The 21,103-nt window shown below is 34.8% G+C and overlaps 1 protein-coding gene and 2 long non-coding RNA genes across 5 annotated transcripts; 1 reads left to right on the forward strand and 2 right to left on the reverse strand.

The window, feature by feature from the left end:
• Positions 1–5,317: 5,317 nt before the first annotated feature.
• LOC104645921 (uncharacterized) lies at positions 5,318–10,687 on the reverse strand. Of its 3 annotated transcripts, none has more exons than XR_011214707.1 (4): positions 10,557–10,687; positions 10,333–10,454; positions 7,968–8,038; positions 5,318–5,439 (listed from the first exon to the last, which is right to left on the reverse strand). It is a non-coding gene; the product is annotated as an uncharacterized lncRNA (long non-coding RNA). The 3 variants fall into 3 exon arrangements; XR_011214706.1 differs by lacking the exon at positions 5,318–5,439 and adding an exon at positions 5,949–6,086; XR_011214708.1 differs by lacking the exon at positions 5,318–5,439 and having other exon boundaries at positions 7,969–8,038; positions 10,333–10,451; positions 10,557–10,686.
• LOC101245228 (uncharacterized) lies at positions 10,014–13,006 on the forward strand. Its single transcript, XR_011214709.1, has 4 exons — positions 10,014–10,670; positions 11,001–12,548; positions 12,741–12,820; positions 12,957–13,006. It is a non-coding gene; the product is annotated as an uncharacterized lncRNA (long non-coding RNA).
• Positions 13,007–13,047: 41 nt separating this feature from the next.
• Positions 13,048–14,469, reverse strand: LOC101256643 (protein EXORDIUM-like 7). Its single transcript, XM_004233188.5, has one exon. The coding sequence runs from the start codon at positions 14,198–14,200 to the stop codon at positions 13,184–13,186; it is 1,017 nt and encodes a 338-aa protein (XP_004233236.1). The 5' UTR covers positions 14,201–14,469; the 3' UTR covers positions 13,048–13,183.
• Positions 14,470–21,103: the final 6,634 nt, after the last annotated feature.

The following is a 21,103-nucleotide window of genomic DNA, read 5'->3' on the forward strand; positions in this document are numbered from 1 at the left end:
GCAGAATTATAAGAAAAAAATGAAAGTCAAATCGATCAAAGAGATTGAGTCTACCGCGTAGATCTCAAAAAAATAAGATAGTTTAAAAAAAGAATTGCACCCAAAAGATGCTCGAGGAAAAATCTACGGCCATTTGAAATTCACGAAATATGACTTTAAATGGGGGTACTTGTGAAAATTTGAACTTCAAACGGACATAAAACGCGCATCCGATGTCCGATCGAGCCAATTTTTTTTCAACAAGATTATTTTTTTTGATATCTACGCGAAAAAATACCATGCACTGCCATTGGACTTATAGATGTACGTTTATCGGTTTTTGACCATATATAGGGCAAATTATAAGGAAGAAATGAAAGTCAAATCGGTAAAATGGATTGGGTCTATCACGTAGATCTAAAAAAATAAGCAAGTTTTAAAAAAGAATCACCCCCAAAAGATGCTCGAGGAAAAATCTACGATCATTTGAAGTTTCACAAAATATAACTTTAAAGGGGTACTTGCGAAAATTTGAACTTTAAACGGACATAAAACGCACATCCGATGTCTGATCGAGCTAATTTTTTTACCAACCTGATTTTTTTTATATGTACGCGATAAAACACCACGCACTGCCATAGGACTTATAGTTTTACGTTTATCGATTTTTGACATTATATAGGGTAAAATTATAAGGAAAAAACAAAAGTCAAATCGGTCAAAGGAATTGGGTCTACCGCGTAGATCTCAAAAAAATAAGCAGGTTTAAAAAAAGAATTGCCCCCAAAAGAAGCTCGAGGAAAAATCTACGGCAATTTGAAGTTTCACGAAATGTGAATTTAAAGAGTGAAAATTTGAACTTCAAACAGATATAAAACGCGCATCCGATGCCCGATCGAGCCAAATTTTTTTCAACCTGTTTTTATATATATATATATATATATATATATATATATATATATATATATATATATATATATATATATGCAAAAAAACACCATGCACTGCGATAGGACTTATAGTTTTACGTTTATCGGGTTTTGATCATATATGAAGCAAAATTATAAGGAAAAAAAAGTCAAATCGGTCAAAAGCATTGGGTCTACCGTGTATATCTCAAAAAAAATAAGAAATTTTAAAAAAAAGAATCGCCTCCAAAAGATGCTCGAGGAAAAATCTTTGGCCATTTGAAGTTTCACGAAATGTGACTTTAAAGGGGTACTTGTGAAAATTTGAACTTCAAACGAACATAAAACGCGCATTCGATGTCCTATCGAGCCGATTTTATTTTCAAACCTAATTATTTTTTCGATATCTACGCGAAAAACACCACACACTGTCATATGACTTATAGTTTTACGGTTATCGGTTTTTGGCCATATATAGAATAAAATTATAAGAAAAAAACAAAAGTTAAATCGGTTAAATGAATTAGATCTACCGCGTAGATCTCAAAAAAATATGCAAGTTTAAAAAAGAATCGCCCCGAAAAGATGCTCGATGAAAGTCACAACTCTTAAGAAAAATCACAGTTGTCATTCGAAGGCCAAACTTGAAGTCCGAAGTTGGGAGCCTAGCCTCCTGCAGATAAAACAATGGATGGAAACCTAATAATATCCCATACAAGAATTTGACAAATGACCATAAAATTTTTCATTGTGGTCTTGCTTATATGTTGAGACACTTGTCATTTTAATTATGTAGATTTCATATTTGGATGAAATTTTAAAATTAACATATCTAATGGGATCGATGACCGAAATTTCTATAGATATTATACACTAAATAGAAAAATTATTAATAATCACCTAATATATAGGATTTGACTTGATATAACAAAAACTAACTCTAAACTGAATGATCAAACATAAAAGGATAAATATTTATAGAAGCCACCTTATTTTGGTGATTCCATATTTTTGTTCCAAAGACATATATACAGCATGACCTATATCAATCATTTTTATAACAGAGATGTCACTGAAGAGCACTGATACACATTGTATTTTGAGGCAACAAAACATTGATCTAAATTTAAAAATAAAGAAATCAAAATTACAAGGCCTTATTTATGTACTAGGCATTTAAAATAAATACACACATAGAAATCTCTCTCAAATTAGTGAAAAGGACCCAAAGGCCAGTTGGTTGTGTTATTGAAGTGACTGTCTTGTGTGTTCCAACCCTGCATATATTCATTGGAATTTTGTGGTCTCTTGAAGATCGACTCTGAATTGTTTTGACCAATCCTGAAAAATATCATTAACAAGATGAGAGAAGTTATATATATTGAGCATTACTAATTAATATATTAATGAAATTAACATGCCTATATGATGATCCTTGATTGTTTTGATCAATTTCTTTCCCAAATGGTTGGTATCTTGCACTTTCCCTATTAGGTGACCTTCTTATAGGACCTACATTGCTACTGCTAGTTCCATTTTCTTGACCAACCATCAACTTGGACTTGATCAAATGACTTTTTAGTTTCTCCAGAGTTAGAATATGTGACATGTCATTTGTCTTATTCTTTTCTTGCTCTTTACAAGAATCAGTTGAAGTTCTCATAGGATGATTAGTCGTGAACTTTGATTTCAAGGACGACTCTCTTTCCAATCTCTCCATAATTGGGATTTTTGGTAGAGGTTGTTGGAGGATCATGTCATTTGTAGTTTGATCACCTTGTTTCTCCATAACAATAGGTATAGGGATAAAATTTTTAGGATTTTCTTCATTTTTCAATCTCATGGAATATATGTACGATATTGAATAGTCATCATCGTCATCAAGGGTAATAGGACTTATTCTCGAAGAATTCTTATCCATTGATGAATGACTAGAGATGTTGGTGGTATTCGTAGGAACAACATTAGGTAATTCTGAGGTGTTTGCATGATGCTCTTGAGGCATATCAAGTATTTTTGACAACTCTACTTCTTCGCCATAATCAAATTCATTGGCCCATGGTATAGTAGAGGAATAAAGATTATCACTATCCATGTAACTCTTTGAAGCTTTATCCATGTTTATCAGTGTATATAAAAATAAAATCCTGTGTAAACAAGTTCATTAATCACAAGATCATAATTAATGATGTATAAACACAAATATATAGAATTAGTAAACTATCTATGAACAGAAAAGGAACTCACACTTTTTATTCTGAAGGAGAAAGGGATGATTGTAGTTCTTAATTTTCTATGGAAAGACATATAAATTTTTCCATTGTTGTCATACTTATATAGTGAACCACTTGTCATTTTAATTTATGTACATTTCATATTTGGATGATTTTTTTTATAGATATTATACACTAAAATAGGAAAAATAACTAATATAATTACTTAGTAGGACTTGACTGGATAAGATAAAATTCCAACGGACACCTCTCTGTATTTCAAAATTATGCAGAGTAACTTTTTTTCTAAATAAGTGAGAATTCTATATGATTTTCTGTAGATATTAAACACCAAAATCACTTAGTAGGATCTGACTGGATATGACAAAAATTCAATCCATACGTATACGTATTTCAAAATTATGTCGTGTAACTTCTTTTCTCAAATAAGTGATGATACTAAAATTTGATTATTTTTCTAAATATTATTTGAAATTTATACAGATTTGAAAAAATTCTGAATGCTATATTAAATTTATTATTTAAAATTTTATATAGATCGTGATGGAAAATATCGATGTAACAAAGAAAAATTATGTGCTTGAAAAAGATTGCGGCGTAAATGTGATTTTTCATGTCATGTGTATTGCCAAGTTGATATGTTAATAGCGTCATATTTAACTTAATTCTGTAATAAATGGATGTCAACGAGAAACATTTGATTTCACACTCAGTAAAACATCGGAAATCTAAGTAGCTTAGTTGGCTGACTACCACAACTTTCACTTTAATTTTTCACACTTAGTAAAACACAACAGTCTAATTCTACTAGCGGAGACTATTGACAAACTGGAGTCTGATCTTTCTGAGCGTTAAAAGAGCATCTTCCATTGCAACAGGTGTCACTACAGTGCAACTCAAAGCTAATTTTTATGATAGATGACAAACACTGCATCGATTTGCCTTGGATGGTTTTTGGAATATGTCAACCTTGAGATCCTAATTCGAAGCACTACTGTTTGGGATGCATCTATGGTTTTAATAAAATATCTGGTAAGGTTTTAAGTCCCTTCTGGTATGCTTCAACTTCAATTTATTCAACACTGCTTTGTTTTGATCTGCTACGCACAAAAGTAGTGAGTTTCTATTTCTCCAGATAATCCATTAAGAGCCAAAATTTCAGTAAGTGTAGGTAGGCAGGAAGAAAATGTAGAAGTGAAACAAAGTCAAGATAATCCTAACGTATCCAGTAGTCTCGTAGAGTGGGGTCTTGAGATAATAAAGTGTACAGAGACCTTACCTCTAAACCAAAAAACACTCTTGGTTTAAATCATAGTTTACAGAGGATTGTTTGTTATTACTCTATTTAAGATTAAAGTTAAGCTCGTGCATTCTTGAGTAGAAAGCCCCATTTTTGAATCATAGTTTACAGACACTCTATCTTTGCGTCAATTTGTTCATCCCCTAGCTGTACCAAATTAGCATCCACCACCTTCTGAATCTCATTTGGAAAAGAATCACTAACCCAACGTCGTATGCTCAAGTCTCCAGTGAATCTTTCATCACCTGGTCTGATTCTTGTAAACGTCTCCATCATCAGGATGCCGGAACTATAAACATCACAGCTCGTGGATACTATTTCTTGTCCATACTCTACAATCATGGTAACTTTTCCTAAGCAAGGTGGCACGCGACCAGAAAATTGATTACCTGACAAGTATAATGCTCCAAGTTTCTTTAAATTGCAGATAACATCTGGTATGATTCCTTCTATCTTGTTGCTCTCTAGGTAAAATTCTTGAAGGTTCAGCATGCCTTGGATAGTTTTTGGAATATGTCCAGTCAAATTATTTTGTGAAAAATTTATCCTTATCACCCCGGTAAGATTACCAATTTCCAATGGATGCAGGGAAAAAGCCTTCCAAGGGATTCTTACCAAAGTTGAGTACTGTTTCCTACAGTGTGTCAAAGATGAGAGGTAGCTCAATGCTGAATCGCTGACAAAATTGTTCATCTGCAGGTTCAAAACCTCAAGGTTTTCTAAGTTACCAGGTGATTGAGGAATTGGACCTGTGAACTGTTGTTGATTGAAAGATCAATCATACCGAGTCTTGAAGCATTTGAGATAGTAGCAGATATAAATCCACTCAGATTGTTGTTTGCACAAATCAATGTTTCTAGGCTGGAGATCCCACTGCCTAAATCTGCTGGTAGATTACCTGAAAACATGTTTTCGTCAAGTATGACTACCCTCAGCGCTTGACATGTTGAAAATGCTTGTGGGGATGACAGAATCTGTAGTTTCTTAAGATTACCTAGATCCACTTGTAGTATCTCTCCTGTCAAGTGGAGAAATATATAATATATATATATAATATATATATGAGTACTAAATTGAAAAAATTAAAATTTCTTGCTAGGAGAGGTAATATACTACCTTTGAAGTGCAGCAATCCAATGTATAAATTATAAATAATCCTGCAAGATTTGTTATGTTGCCTACCTCCCTCGGTATAGTTCCAGTGAACTTGTTTTCAGACAATGACAAGAATTTGAGCTTTTTGCATTTTTCAAAGTTTGGTGGAATGATGCCACCTAGGATGTTTTCTGAGAGGTAAAGCCCTTCCAAGTTTGACAGATGGTCACATATAGTTGTTGGAAGCTCACCTGTAATATTGATGGTGGTATAGAGCCAGTATGGTTACTTTCCAGGTTTAAAGCAGTCATGTAATGAAGATTACCAAGTTCTCGAGGGATCTCTCCTTCGAGGAAATTTCTCGCTATTGTCAACACTTCCAGCTTTGTTAGACTGGAAAGGGAAGATGGGATTTTTCCTGAAAATTGATTGCTCCACAGGTGCAAAATGCGAAGGTCTATTAGCAAACTTAAAAATGATGGAATGGCACCAGTGAAGTTATTGTTTGCGATATCAATCAATCTCAACCTCTGCAAATGAGCCAACTCTTGGGGCAAATTCCCATGAAATCTGTTTACAAGGAGTGGAGGAATGGTACCATGAAGTTGCATACTAGAAATGTCTAAAGCTGTGACTCGATGGTGTCGGGAGGTGAAAGTGTTAGCAAACAGGGGTGGAAGAAGACCAGTTGGTTGCTAAGATGTTAGGACTAAAAGAAATGTGAGATTTTAATTCAAGAAAAGCAGCTTCATCAGTACTAATATTAGGAACATTAGATTATGTGTATATATATCTTTCATTATTTTTAGTACTACAAGTTCATGTATTAGTGAGACTGAGTCAACAGTCCATTCATTTCTTTGGCATATTTGCATCAATTCGTTCATCCCCTAGCTGGTTGAAACTTGACTATGTTATGTATGATACCAATCAAATATTCTGTCAGTTAAAAACTTCTTTCTTTGACACTACTATCACATTTTTAAATTTCTCCAAGTCGTCCCCCGCCCCCCACGACGCCCACGACCCCGGGGCACGCGCGTGCCCCGTACCCCACGACCCCGGGGCACGCGCGCGCCCCGGGGTCGCACCCGCCCCCCACAACCCCGGGGCACGCGCGCGCCCTGGGGTTGCCGCCCCGCCCCCATGAACCTTGAGCACGCGCGCGCGTGCCCCGAGGTCGCACCCTGCCCCCCACGACACCGGGGCACGCGTGTGCTCCCCGCCCCCCACGACCCCTGGGCACGCGCTTGCGTGCCCCGGGGTCGCCGCCCCGCCCCCACGACCCCAGAGCACGCACGCGCGTGCCCCGAGGTCGCCCCCGCCCCCGACGACCCCGCGGCACGCGCGTGCCCCGGGGTCGCCACCCGCCCCCCACGACCCCGGGGCACGCGCGTGCCCTAGGGTCGCACCCGCTCCCCACGACCCTGGAGCACGCGCGTGCCCCGGGGTCGCCCCCGCCACCCACGACCCCTTGGCCCCCACGACCCCAGGACACGCGCGCGCGTGCCCCGGGGTCGCTCCCTGCCCCCCCCCCCACGACCCCGGGGCACGCGCGTGCCCCCAGGTCGCCCCCGCCCCCACGACCCTGGGGCACGCGCGTGCCCCCAGGTCGCCCCTGCCCCCCACGACCCTGGGGCACGGACCCGCCCTCCACGACCCCGGGGCACGCGCGTGCCCCGGGGTCGCCCCCGCCCCCCACGACCCCGGGGCACGCGCGTGCCCCGGGGTCGCCTCCGCCCCCCACGACCCCTCGGCACGCGCGTGCCCGGGGGTCACCCACGACCCCTCGGCACGCGCGCGCGTGCCCCGGGGTCGCCGCCCCGCCCCCACAACCCCTAGGCACGCGCGCGCGTGCCCCTGGGTCGCACCCCCCCACGACCTCGAGGCACGCGCGTGCCATGGGGTCGCCCCCACCCCCACGACCCCGGGGTCGCCCCCACCCCCCACGACCCAGGGGTCGCTCCCCGCCCCCACGACTCCGGGGCACGCGCGTGCCCCGGGGTCGCCCCTCGCCTTCAACGACCCGCCCCCCACGACCCCGGGGCACGCCTGTGCCCTGGGGTCGCCCCCGCCCCCACGACCCCGGGGCACGTGCGTGCCCTGGGGTGGCCCCCCCGCACCCCACGACCAGGGGTCTCCCTCCGCCCCCCACGACCCCTCGGCACACGCGCGCGTGCTCTGGTTTCGCCCCCCCCCCCCCCCGCCTCCCGCGACCCCCACTACCCTTACCCCACGACCCCAGGGTCGCCCCCTCGCCCCCCACGTGCCCCTGTGTCGCCCCTACCCCCCACGACCCCGGGGCACGCGCGTGCCCTTTTGTCGCCCCCACCCCCCACGACCCCGGGGCACGCGCTTGCCTTGGGGTCGCCCTTCGCCCCCCACGACCCCGGGGCGACAGATTTGTATCAAAAATAAGACAAGAACAAAAACTGAGTTGGGCAGTCAAACCTTTCACAATGAACCAAGGTCTTGTTTTATCCCATTAATCTTGAAGATCCTTTGCATTTGGATTTGAGTAGCTTCACAAATTAATTAAGAAAAAGAAGATTAGAAAAGGAACAGAAATCAAGGAACGAGCATAAGACTTCCCTAAGGAATTTCTCACATTTAAAATGATCTGGGAAATTGGAAGGATTGTAATCTATGTTGAGCAATCAAACTCAAAAAATCATCAAAAATCTTTGCTGATTGTGTTGGGTAAGGGATCAATGAATAAAAACAGAGCTAACCACCCCTCTGCCTCTTTCAGATTCAAGCGTTGCAGATAAAAAAAATCTGATGCTATTAATGCGGACATCAGGAATGGGAAAAGTAGTACTCTTAGATAGCAATCTAAAGTATAAATGATAAAAAGGTTTTGGGTGGATTGCAGGCCAATCAGCAATTGCATCAATGAGTTGTTGAAATTTTTTTGGGGAGGAGATGTTTAGGCTATGTTTGAAGTAAAGCAAAATTCCAAATAGTAATAACAAGAGAGAGTTCACAATTTATTCAATCAAATTGATCAATCAACTAAGCCACCACAACCCTAAGTCAGAGGTTATATGCACAAATTTTCAGACTGGTGAACAAGGAACAATAGTTAAAACATTAAGATAGATGATAATCTTCACAAGAGATTTTCCATTCATCGATCCCGGTGTTTGAGGCAGTGAAGTAAAACAAAATTCTCTGTTTCAAGCTAAATGATTGACTCAACATGCAAGGCCAGATTTCTTTTTTTAATTCTTGTGTGCATACACTAAAGAGCAAAAGAGACCTAAACAAGCCCCAAAATATCAACTTTACCTGAAAATCTAGCCAAACCATAGTTGTCTAAATGTGTTTTACAGATGCATGTCTAGACTGATTTAGGTCGAAGAATCACAAACCAAAGGGAAAAATGAAAAAGAACAATCTCATATGTTGCATCAATCATGAGAATTACTATTGGTAGTTGTTGGTGTATACTATTGCATTGCAATATGCACAATTATCTAATTATCTATGATAAAAATCAATGTTTGACTGTGGCACTTCATCCCTTATGTAGTCATTTGTCCCATTGTTTCTTCACTGACGTCATCATGTGCCTTGATTATTATTTTACAACAACAACATACATAATCTCCCAAATTGGAACTGGGAAACACAAACCTTACTCTACATATGGATTGTTTTAGGTCTTCAAAACAGGGTTAATGAAGCCTGTTTATCCTGGTCTTTTATCTTTGTTTCAAATGTATTCAGTATGTGTCTTGTCTGTCAAAGTAACATGTCTGGGTTGCACCACATCAAGTTCCATGGTGTATGATCTTTTTGTTTTCTCTCCCCAAGCAGTATGGAGCAGATATTTGTTTGATTAGGAGTTGATGCAGGTAAGTTTATTATGAGCAGTCTTATTGCTCATGAGCGCCTAATGTAGCTTGTCACATCACATTGATCTACCGTTAAGAATTTAAAAGACCCTTAGGTCATGTTTTTACATAGGGGTGCCAAATTTAGCCTGTGAAATTATAAGCCAGTCTGACTTAGTGGGTTGTTTTGAGGTAAATATTTGTGAGAGGGTCATCTCTATCTTATAGATTTTACAATCCCAGCACAACAAATAAATTACAAAAGAAGAAATAAAATGATTGCTTTTGAGTTAAGTGGGTTAGAGTTATGGTCAATTGTTTATTCTACATATATCAACTCATTTTGACCAAACAATATGTAGACTATTGATTTGGCCAGTCTAATACACCTATATGATGCTCCTATTTGTATGTTTGGGAACACTCCCTCTGATCATGCGTCGATATTAGAAGTGCTTGTTAAATTCGCTTATTGTATCTTGTATTAGTAAGATATCAGTGATTGTTAAATCGATCAAAATTTAGTTTCCAACTCAAGTTGTGAGTTTTTACTTTGCTTCTCTACTATACAAAATTTGGATCTCTCTTAACATTGCTATACTTGCAGCTACTGTTCAAATTTCCAAATCATCTAACTTAATTTCCTACATAATTTCAGGTTGGAACAATAGTTACGAGATTAAGGTAGATAATCTTGAAGAAAAGCGCTACATGATCCATAAACTGATAAACCTAATTACCAATTCCTACCAGTTTATTTCAAACAATTCATCAATCAACTAAACCCCCAAACCCTCTTGAGCCATCTCGGTGGTAAACTGTAAACAATATTGAGCTATAATCTTGAAGCAAAGCGCTAAATGATCCATCAACTGATAAACCTACTTCCCTATTCCTACCAGTTGATTTCATGTAAATTATTCAAAGAATCCATCAATCAACTAAACCCCCAAACCCTAAGTCAGAGGAAAAAGTACCTGTGTCCTCCGGACGAAATTCAAGAAGCATACCAATGTATCTCCTCATTTTCCTCGATCACAACCACTTGTTTCGCAGCAATTTCACTCCTCACCACCTTCATCTTCGCCGTTATTGTCTGCTGCATACACACACACAAACAGTTGTTTATTTTTTATCCAAAAAGAAGTAAAATTGAATGGGGAATTGGGATATTTACTGAGAGGGGAATTGGAAAATTCACCATTCTTATGGCGTTGTGGTGCAGAAGAGAGAAATTCAGCCATGAAAAGAGCCTCTGTCTGTGTTTGTGATTTGTGAAGAAAAGAGAAGAGAAGAGAGTTTTGTATGAAAAGAGGTAACGGTCAATTATTATAATAATTTCAAAAATGAATGATATAACACTATCTTTTTTTCTTTCATTGTAATATGTTTTTACTTCCCTCTACACGTTAATTTTTATTTTTTTTAAAAAAAATCTTTTCAGTTTTAATTATGGAATCTAATCTATGACATTGTGTGACTAATTATATTATTCTTTTTGAGCAGATTAATAATACGTTTTGTGTAAATTAATTAAGTTTAGTGAATTTGCTATTTTTATACAAAGTAACATGATAAGCGGGACTATACCGGATGAAATTTGTCATTTACAAAATTTGAGGAATCTTTATATATCTTCCAACAGATTGAACTCCAGTTTACCTGAGAGCCTTCAAGATCTATTGATACTTTTTGTTTGCTACATCAAATTCAAATTCTGGTGTTCTATCCCCTCAAATTGGAAATCTGAAGGCTGTCACTTACATTGATTTGTCATGCAATAACTTTTCGGGCATGATCCCTAGCAGTATGGGAAGTCTACAGAAATTGATCGATCACACAACAGACTAGATGGTCCCATTCCTGAGTCTTTTCGGAAGTTGTTGATCTTGGAATTCTTGGTTTTGAGTCATAACAACTTGTCAGGAGACATACCAAAGTCCATAGAAGCTCTTGAATACCTTAATGTTTCCTTCAATAAACTCACCAATCAGTTATTTCTGTCCAATAATGCATTATGTGGCATATTAAGGTTCCAAGTGCCTCCTTGCCAAGGCAAATCTCATCGGAGGACCGGGAGAAAAAGAGTACTTTACTTTGTTCTGTATAGTCTTTTGGGAATAACATCAGTAATTGTTGCTTCAGCTGTTGGATTTCTGATTTTAAGAAGAAGAAAAAGAAATGAACTACTGGGATCAACTGAGGTATCATCCATGAGAGCCCATGAAAGAGTTCCCTATTATGAACTTCAACAAGCAACCAATGGATTCAACGAGGACAATTTGCTCGGTACTGGCAGTTCTAGCAAGGTGTACAAAGGGGTAAAGGATGAGGCAATATTCGCAGTAAAGGTATTCAAACTGGAACTTGAAGGTGCATTCAAGAGCTTTGACACAGAATGTGAGATCTTACACAACCTTCGCCATTGGAACCTGTCAAAAGTCATAACTTCTTGTTCCATCCCTAACTTCAAGGCCTTAATATTGGAGTACATGCCAAATGGCACCGTTGACAAATGGTTACACTCTCATGACTTATTCTTAGACATGCAGAGGTTGGACATAATGATCGATGTAGCATCTGCTTTAGACTATCTCCATAAAGGCTATTCGGAGCCAGTGGTGCATTGTGATTTGAAGCCTAGCAACATTTTGCTAGATCAAAAAACATGGTTGGCCATTTAATTGATTTTGGGATAGCAAAACTGTTAGGTGTAGAAGATAGTTTTAGACTAACTAAGACTATTGGAACCATTGGATACATCGCGCCAGATACATTAAACTTCTTCTCTTGCCTTTATCTTTCTTGCATAATGATTCATCTGTCAATCTAGTATGAAATACTTTGAACTGATGATTTCTCACATGTCATAGTAGAGTATGGACAAGATGGACTTGTATCAACGAGTTGTGACGTGTACAGCTTTGGTATTGTGATGATGGAAGCATTCACAAGGAGGAGGCCTAATGATGAAATGTTTACAGGGGATTTGATCCTAAAACATTGGGTAAACGACTCACTTCCTACCCGAGTTGCACAAATTGTTGATGCAGATTTGATAAGCCAAAAAGAAGAACCTCTACATGCAAAGATGCAATGCTTTATTTCTGTCATGGAACTGGCTTTAAGCTGCACTTCAGTGTCACGAGATGCTAGAGTCAACGTGAAAGAAGCTCTTTTGGGACTCAAGAAGGTACGACTTCAATTGGTCACAAGCTAAACATTGAAGTGTGGATTTTAAGCCAGAAACTTCACTTTTTGTTATGTCTAATAGGCCTGTTTTGTTTATTTGTTAACTAGTCGCCTTTATACTTCCATCACAGTCAAATTGTTTTCCTAGACTTGTTTTGCCTCTATTGAACAAGTTTGTTATCTCCAAAAGCAGGACTCGAGAAATGTTATGATGAACGAAGCATGCAGTATACAGATTGTAAAATGGTAATCTATTAGCAGAACATTTCACAGGTAATTACTCATAATTTTCATTGAAAAATAAAGCAGTTGTTTTTCAAAAGCATTGCATCATGTCATCTTCAAGTTATCATTGCTAGCCTTTCTGTAATATTGATACTTTTCTTGTCACTGTTGATATACACTGCAGCCTTGAATATCTAAAAGCATATCCAGCAACAGAAACTTACTTTAAGGTACACCAAATTATTCTTTCCTGCTAATTAATGCATAGGCCAGAATGACAATAACAATAACGCGATTATTTTCTGAAGCATACATTATGGGAAACAAAAGAAATTACATAACGCGATATACTAAAAAGGCATAATTAAAGTTGAAAACAACTCTGTACAAGACAAACATCCTTCTACTTGCCTAATCCATGGCATTAGGACCAAAGCATCTTCTCCTGAGTGGATTCCAGACCCATTGAACAAGAAACTTTCTCCCTTTCACACCATGTAAATTGAAACCATTCCCCCGAAAATCCTTATAAACTTGTCCAACATATCCACCACCAGCACCAGTACCATAAACTCCCAAACACAAATCAGCAATCTCAGTAGGTGACATAGGATTATCCCCAGCATACCAAGCATTCACAAGAGGGTTACTAGAGACCTCAGCTAGCTCATGAGCTATCACACTGATCATCCCATCGACTCCCGGATCACCATTTGGCGCCCCCATTAAGTTGTTTCCTCCATTTCTTGTGTTTGGTGGTGGCTTCCCTGAATTCTTAGGCCAAGCAAAAGGATAAGCACAGAAACCAGGACATTGTTTCCCACTATAACCAATCCAAGCATAAGGGACTGTCACTCCAAGAATTGATGGAAATGTAAAGTAATGGAAACCACATACAGCCCTACAAAATTCTTGAACTTGAACATCATAAGATGTTAACACTAAGTAAACTCCATTCTTATAATTTAACGGTATAGATTCACGGTATGATCTTACTGCATTCTTGATCACATATTGCATTGATAATCTGCTAAGGTACTTCCCTTGTGAGTACTTATAGTCAAAGAATTCACCAGAAAGTGAAATAGTTGAGATGTTTTGGCCAGTTTGATCTGTGTAAAGACGAACGGTTCGCCACCAATCAGCTACAGAAGGATGAGGTGCATAAGAAGATGAAAAGGAGTTAAGAAAGTCTCTAATTGTGGCTTGATGAGAAGGGTTCCAATGGCCATACCATATCACATAAAGTTTAATAGGAGAAGAAAGAACAGGTCCCATATGGTATTCAAGATTAACAAGATCAGAGGAGCCTTCATAGTTCTTGTTTTCATTATATGGAATCCAAGAGAAGGCAACAAGTGAAAAGCAAGATGAAGATAGAAGCAAGAAGAAATGGAGATAATGAAAAAAATGAAACTTATTGTCCATTTCTCTTGGTTTTTTGTCAGTATAGAGATAAAGGGGGTGCTCTTTTTTATAAGGAGATTTTATATAGAGGGAATTAGAAGATAGGTTGGATTCTTCAAATTACTTTTATATTCTTTCTTTGGATTGAGACAATGAAAACATTGAAAAGCATGTTGACATAATTCATTTCTCCAAGCATATACATAGACATGCCCTTTTAACTTGGTCTGAGCTAACATTTATGTCCTCCAACATTATGCATGTAGGACGTTCTATGTAGGATATCAAGTAGAACGCGTATATCTACTTGTTCAATTTTATATATATAAGTTTAAGTGTACGTCTACTTGTGTACACTCAAAGTTGGAGGACATAAATATCTGATGAGGTCAAATTAAAAGACACGTTTATGTATTATCATTGATTACTTTATTTAAATGATGGTCATGCATGTTACTACCTCTTTTTCTTTATTCCATCTATAATGACTAAAGAAATGTTAGTTGGACCCTGTCTGTTAAATTAACCAACCTTCTAATGTATTTTGTGCCAGTATTTATACCAATTCTGATAAAACATTGGGATCTGTTAAAGAACATTTACAATTTACTCAAAAGTGGTCTACCACATGACTCCCTTAGCCATCCCTGTATTTAAAATTCACTTGTTCGATTAATCTATATTAGTGTTACATAGAGTTTATTAAAGAAAAAAGCATTTCCTACAAAAGATTTTTTCATTATCAAGTCCGAATTTTCGATATCTTAATTGCTTAAAACTCTACATATCCATTGATTGTATACAAATTTCACACGGATTTATAGGGGTTCTAGTCTAGTACTCCACGTACTATCTTAATATCTCGACTGAATTAAATCCTTATATTTTTTTCATATAGTATCATGATTAAATTTAAGCTCGTTTTAACAATCGTTCTTTTTTATCTATTCTATGCTCCCATATATCTCTCTTTCAACTCAACACGTGGAATCACTAATCTTTGGAACTGACTTCTTAAATAGTCACTCATCTATAGTTATTATTTAAAAAAGTCACATTTCTTCCTAATTTCAGTTTTCTTTAATGAAAAAATAATTTTTTGAGATAATAACTATTAATTAAATAATTATCTGAAAAATGAACTCTAAATCTTTCTTTTTCAATCAATAAAAGGGTTACTCCATATTTTCTACTAAAACATAAACAAAAATTGAGTTTAAAAAAATGATGAATGTCACTGTGTTAAAGCAAGCATGTGATACCCTTTTTCTTTTTCATTTTGCCTAATTTATATATACACTCATTATTTCTTTGTCAACATCTTTGAAAATTTGATTCCCCCATCCTAGGAGAAATGCCATCTTCACACTTGAATCATGGGGTAACATGCATTAATTAATTATATTGCTCATATATTTCTATTTTCTACTGAGGCAATTGTCAATTAATATTAAAGATTAAATCACCATTTTCACTTAATCTTTCCCTAATTTTGACCATCTATCACTAATCCAAAAAAGTTGAACTTTTCACTTTGGAGAACGATTATTATAACCTTCACTTGTTTAATGCATAAAAGCTCTTCAACTAGCGTGAAGCGCGGGGGTTAAATAAAAGCAATGTTTGTATAGTAAATGTTAAATTATTTTTGACTTTTTATGTGTTTATTTTTTATTTCTTAAATCTTTTAATAAAAGTTCTGACTCTGTTATTATTTTCGTCCTCTAAGAGATCATTATTACAAAGAATATTATAGGTATTCAAACTAAATCAAGTGATCACTTTTGTGTATACTTTTTTGACGATCTTTTAATTTATTTATTTGTGCCAATAAAAGATAACTTTTGTAACTACTTTTTACTTTCTATGATGACTTTAGACATCAAAAAGAGTTTCTTTTTCGTATAATGAGTGAAAAGATGATCATTTAAGGAATGAATTTACAAAACGGAGTATGATATATTGATTATATCTTACAACTAGCAATCCTCTCTTTTTTTAAAAAAATTTATTATGTGTCATGTTCTTATTGGATGAAATAAAAATTCATCTTTATTAAAAAAAATTATAATTTTTTCATATCAAACGATATATTTTTTCGAGATCCAAAAAACATATTTTTTAAATTTAGTAATTTCTATTTTCTATAGCTTTTTTCTAAAAAAATTGCTTTAGATAATTAATTTTTTTTAAAAAAACATTAGTCATGCCACGATTACCGGGACATAATATATTAATCTAAATCCTAAAATTGACTTATATTTTTTTTAAAAATTTAATTATCTAAACCAATTTTTTTTGGAAAAAAAGAAATTGCTAGATTTAAAAAATATATTTTTTTAGATCTTGAAAAGATATATTGTTTTGATTTGAATAAATTATGGAAAAAAATTAATAAAGTTGAATTTTTATTTCATTCAATAAGAAAATGACACAAAATAGAGATTGATGAATAGAAGGATATTTTTAGACAAAAAAATGAACGAAGAGTATTTTAGACCTATTCTTATAGTTCAATGATATTTTTGATCATTTTCCGTATTGATAATAGAGATTGATTTAGACTTCATTCTTTATACACCCCAAAATATTGTGTATAATTTCACACACATGAATACACTTTTATGTACATTCTTTCTCTTATTATGTTCAAGTTGAAGAAGTGCAACGTCTACGTTGGCATGTCTACTTCATATCAAATAATGATATTTTCACAATTTTTTGGTTCTATTTTAATTTATAAGTAATGTACAATTTTTGTTTTAGTTATAGCTTTATTATTTGAATATTAGCAAAAAGCCAATGATCAATAATAAAAAATATTTTAATAATAGATATTGATGGACCTCTACATGTAAAAAGATAAAGATGATTTACTATGTACACCACACAGATATATATATTTATTTCAAAGTAAAAATTTAAAATTATTAAATCAAAATACATATTAATAATATTTATCAATTATTTATTTTACCGTTAATAAGACGATTTCATATGATTTACTATTACCATTTAAACAATAAATTTGCAAACAAAAATTAAATCCCTACACCACACACGTTTTTGTAAGTAGTATAAAGTAATGACGTGCCATAAATATATAATTCTGTCATTATTAAGTCAATTGTAATTACTTGTGACTACCTTTTAAGTTAATTACATTGATGGCATAAATAATCTTTATAATACCAGCACATAAAATTTAAGGTCGTAAAATATTTATAAATAGAAGGAAAATACTACTAACTTGATGGTTAAACCATTTTTTTGTTTTCTTCTATTGGGATATAATCATAATTAACTTCTAAGAATGTGATGCAATTAACTTCATGAATAAAATAAGAACAATTAATATTAGAGTGCGGAGTTAAAAAGGTAAAAAAAAATTATCAAAAATTTCAAAAGGGCATATCAATTTTTTTAAAAACCAAAACGGTAAAATTGCTCACGATGTAGCGACTTTGACCGTCTGAAAAAGCAAAATCGCTGCAATAGCAGCGATTTCTTAAATTTGCTTTTTTTTAAATAAAAAATTGAACAAATTGCTCCAAATGGAGCGATTTTCAAAATAAAAAAAATAATATTTTTTAATTTTATTTTTATTTTTTGATTTATTTTTTAAAAAAAAAGTTGAATAATTTTTTTTTAATTTTTTAAAATCATTGGCAGTGATTTTTAATTAGTTTTTTTTAAAAAAGAAAAATCAAATCGCTGTAAAGGCAGCGATTTACACTTTATTTATTTATTTATTTTTTTTGAAAATTTAATTAAATCGCTGCAAAAAAAAAATTAGCCAATTAAATTAAGTTTCCAAAAAAAATTAAGTGTAAAAATCGCTGCAATTTTAAAAAAATAATAAAAAATAATTAATTAAAAATGATTGCCTTAGCGATTTTGCCAAGATTTGATTTTAATTTTTTAAAAATAAAGCAAAAAATTTTTTTTAATGTAAGTCGCTGCTACTTATTAAAAAATTGTATTTCTTTTAATTTGGAAATCATTCCACTTGGAGGGACTTGTTTAATTATTTTCTTTTAAAAAAAAAAGGAAATTTAAGAAATCGCTTCTACAGGAGCGATTTTACTTTTTTCGACGTATGAACTCGCTACATCGTGAGCGATTTTGCCGTTTTGGTAAAAAAAATTAATATACCATTTTAAAATTTTTAACAATTTTTTACCCTTTTGACTTCGAACTCATTAATATTATATGCGTACAACAATAGTTCTAGCTAGGTATCTAATAAAATATTCCATCATTTATATGTCACAAAATCCTAAAATTATAAGAATGTGAAGCAATTAATTAACATCGTGAATAAAATTAGAACAAATAATACTACACATATGTAGATAGGATATTTTCGAAAGACTATTGATTGTGCATCAAAATCAAGAAAAAAAGAGGAAAACAATGAAAAAAGCACAACTATTAATAAGAAAAGTGGTCTACAAAAATATACAATAACAAACAATAAAATAATGTGATTATCAAAAACACAATAACAACAAATAAGAAGAACTACAAAAATACGACTAATATTATATCAGACACTAACAAACCTAAATCTTCACAGGACCAGATATTTGTCCACCCCTCCTAAAAATTAAAATATTCTATAATTGTCACAAATCACAATCAGAAAAAAAGATGTTACTTTTATATAGCTTTTTGGCTAAATTATTTACCAACTCTTCTATCCAAAAAAAAATAAAATGAAATTAATAAGAATCTTAGGTGGTGTGGATAAGATGGCCAATTAGTAAATATTAATCTAAGGAATCAATGTATTATTTATTCACAAATCAATACCTAATAAATTGGGTGACTTAATAATAACTCCTACTATTTTAACTCATACAATGTATATAATCGAACATAAAATTTTCAAAATTCACGTGCAAAGTTTTGATATATATTATGATTAATATAACAAAATTTTGTAAGTTGTTGACTAACTTATTACTACTATAATACAAAGACAAACTTAACTTTACATATTTATGTCAAAAGTGTGTAGGACTAAAGTTTAGGTATTTAATTTTTGAGAAAAGAAATAAAGACACTATCGAAGTTGTCTCATATTTGCATAAAGACACCTAAACATTTGAAGTGTCCTATCACCCCACTAAATAACTATATATCGTTGTAAATTGACCATTTTTACCCATTAGCTCATATGGGTTGTTTACACGCACGTTAGGCGCGTCATGGGCCATTTTTTTCTTTTTATTTACCAGTTTAAAATAGTCATATATCATTTTCATTCTTTAATATTAATTATTTAATCAATTTTTGTATCTTCCCCAATTTAAACTCAAAAATAGCCGTTGGTAGCCCTAAAATTTTGATTTCCATGGCAAGAACAATATTGGTGCTCTCTTTTTGACGACTTCATCATCTTTCTCAAGAAAATAAGGTAGGAATTCGTCTTTTCTCTTTTAATTTCCAGTAGAAACGTTAATTTGAAGTTTTTTTATGGTTGAATTTCTTCTCAATTTTGTGGTTAGTTTTTGATTGAAAATGTCAAATGCAATGTTGAATCATATTTGTAACAATGGCAACTGTAGGAGGTCGATTCTAACACTTCTACACTATAATAATCCATAAAATCAGAATAATCGAAAAAAAAAGTGAAGTGTTAGAACCCTAACAAGTTAGACCTTCAATCTCCAAGAATCTTCACAAATACACATCAACAACGATCAACAATGATCAACAACGAGATTGTCAACAACAACACTATCGTCAACAGCAACACTGTGTATTTCGTTTGGTTTTTTAGGGAAGAGTTGAGAAATGAAATGAAAAGGAGTTCACGAATTTTCTTCAAAAAAAAAAAAAGGATCGGATCGGGTTACCTAGAGAGTGAGCAACACGCGCATTACATAGACGATGGAATGAGTAAAAATGATCAATTTACAATGATATATAGTTGTTTAGTAGTGTGATAGAAACACTTTAAAAGTTTAGGTGTCTTTTTGCAAATATGGGACAACTTCGATGGTGTCTTTATGTCTTTTCTCTTAATTTTCCTATGTTTATAATTTTATAATTTTATGCAAAAATATTGAAATTTCTTGTTATTAAACTTCATACACAAATTTTCGAAATTTCAATTATGAATGCTTGAAATCGATTTAGAAGCGATCATATTTGTAAGATTACATATATTGCGCTTTGTCCAGCCCAACCCAAAAGAATATCACACATCTAAGAAGCTAAAAGTTAGATATGATTTGATTTTGGGATATGAAAAATTACATCTAAACTATTTTGATATTAATAATTACATATCTAAATTATATGATAGTCTTTATCACTCGAGTTATTTCATGTCCCTCTATATATTAGATACAAAATAACATTTTAAATTAAAAGTCAAAAAATCATATTTCATTAAAGTACATTCTATAGATAATCAAATAGAAATTTAACCACACATAATTAAAGAGATTATATTGAGGTTTGATGTGAGATCATGAGGTCCAGTTGTCTAAATTGTAAAAGAAATAAAAAAAAGTCTCGACCCTCTAGAAATAAGTGTTAGTATTAGTTTTTTTTCTCCAAATGCGTAAAGAAAAATTATAAGCAAAAAATGTTTTTAATAAAAAAGTAAATCAATTAATCCGAAAATTATGTGATAGTCAAGAGAATAATTTCTTTTCTAACCAAAATAAGTATTACCTAGTCAAAATCATGCATGTCAAATCAGTATTATTAAATAGACAGAGTATAAGGATATAGTAACAAAAATATAATACTAATTTTGTGTTGAATTTATAATGTGACACTTATTATCATGCATGTTTTGATTATTAGTATATTGTGTCGGTTAAATTTATCGTTAGATAACAATAGAATGTTTCATCATTATATAATAAAAATGATATAATCTATTCAAATGTTATATTCATTAAA

The sequence above is a fragment of the Solanum lycopersicum genome, chromosome 2 (assembly GCF_036512215.1).
Source record: "Solanum lycopersicum chromosome 2, SLM_r2.1".
NCBI lineage: Eukaryota > Viridiplantae > Streptophyta > Magnoliopsida > Solanales > Solanaceae > Solanum > Solanum lycopersicum.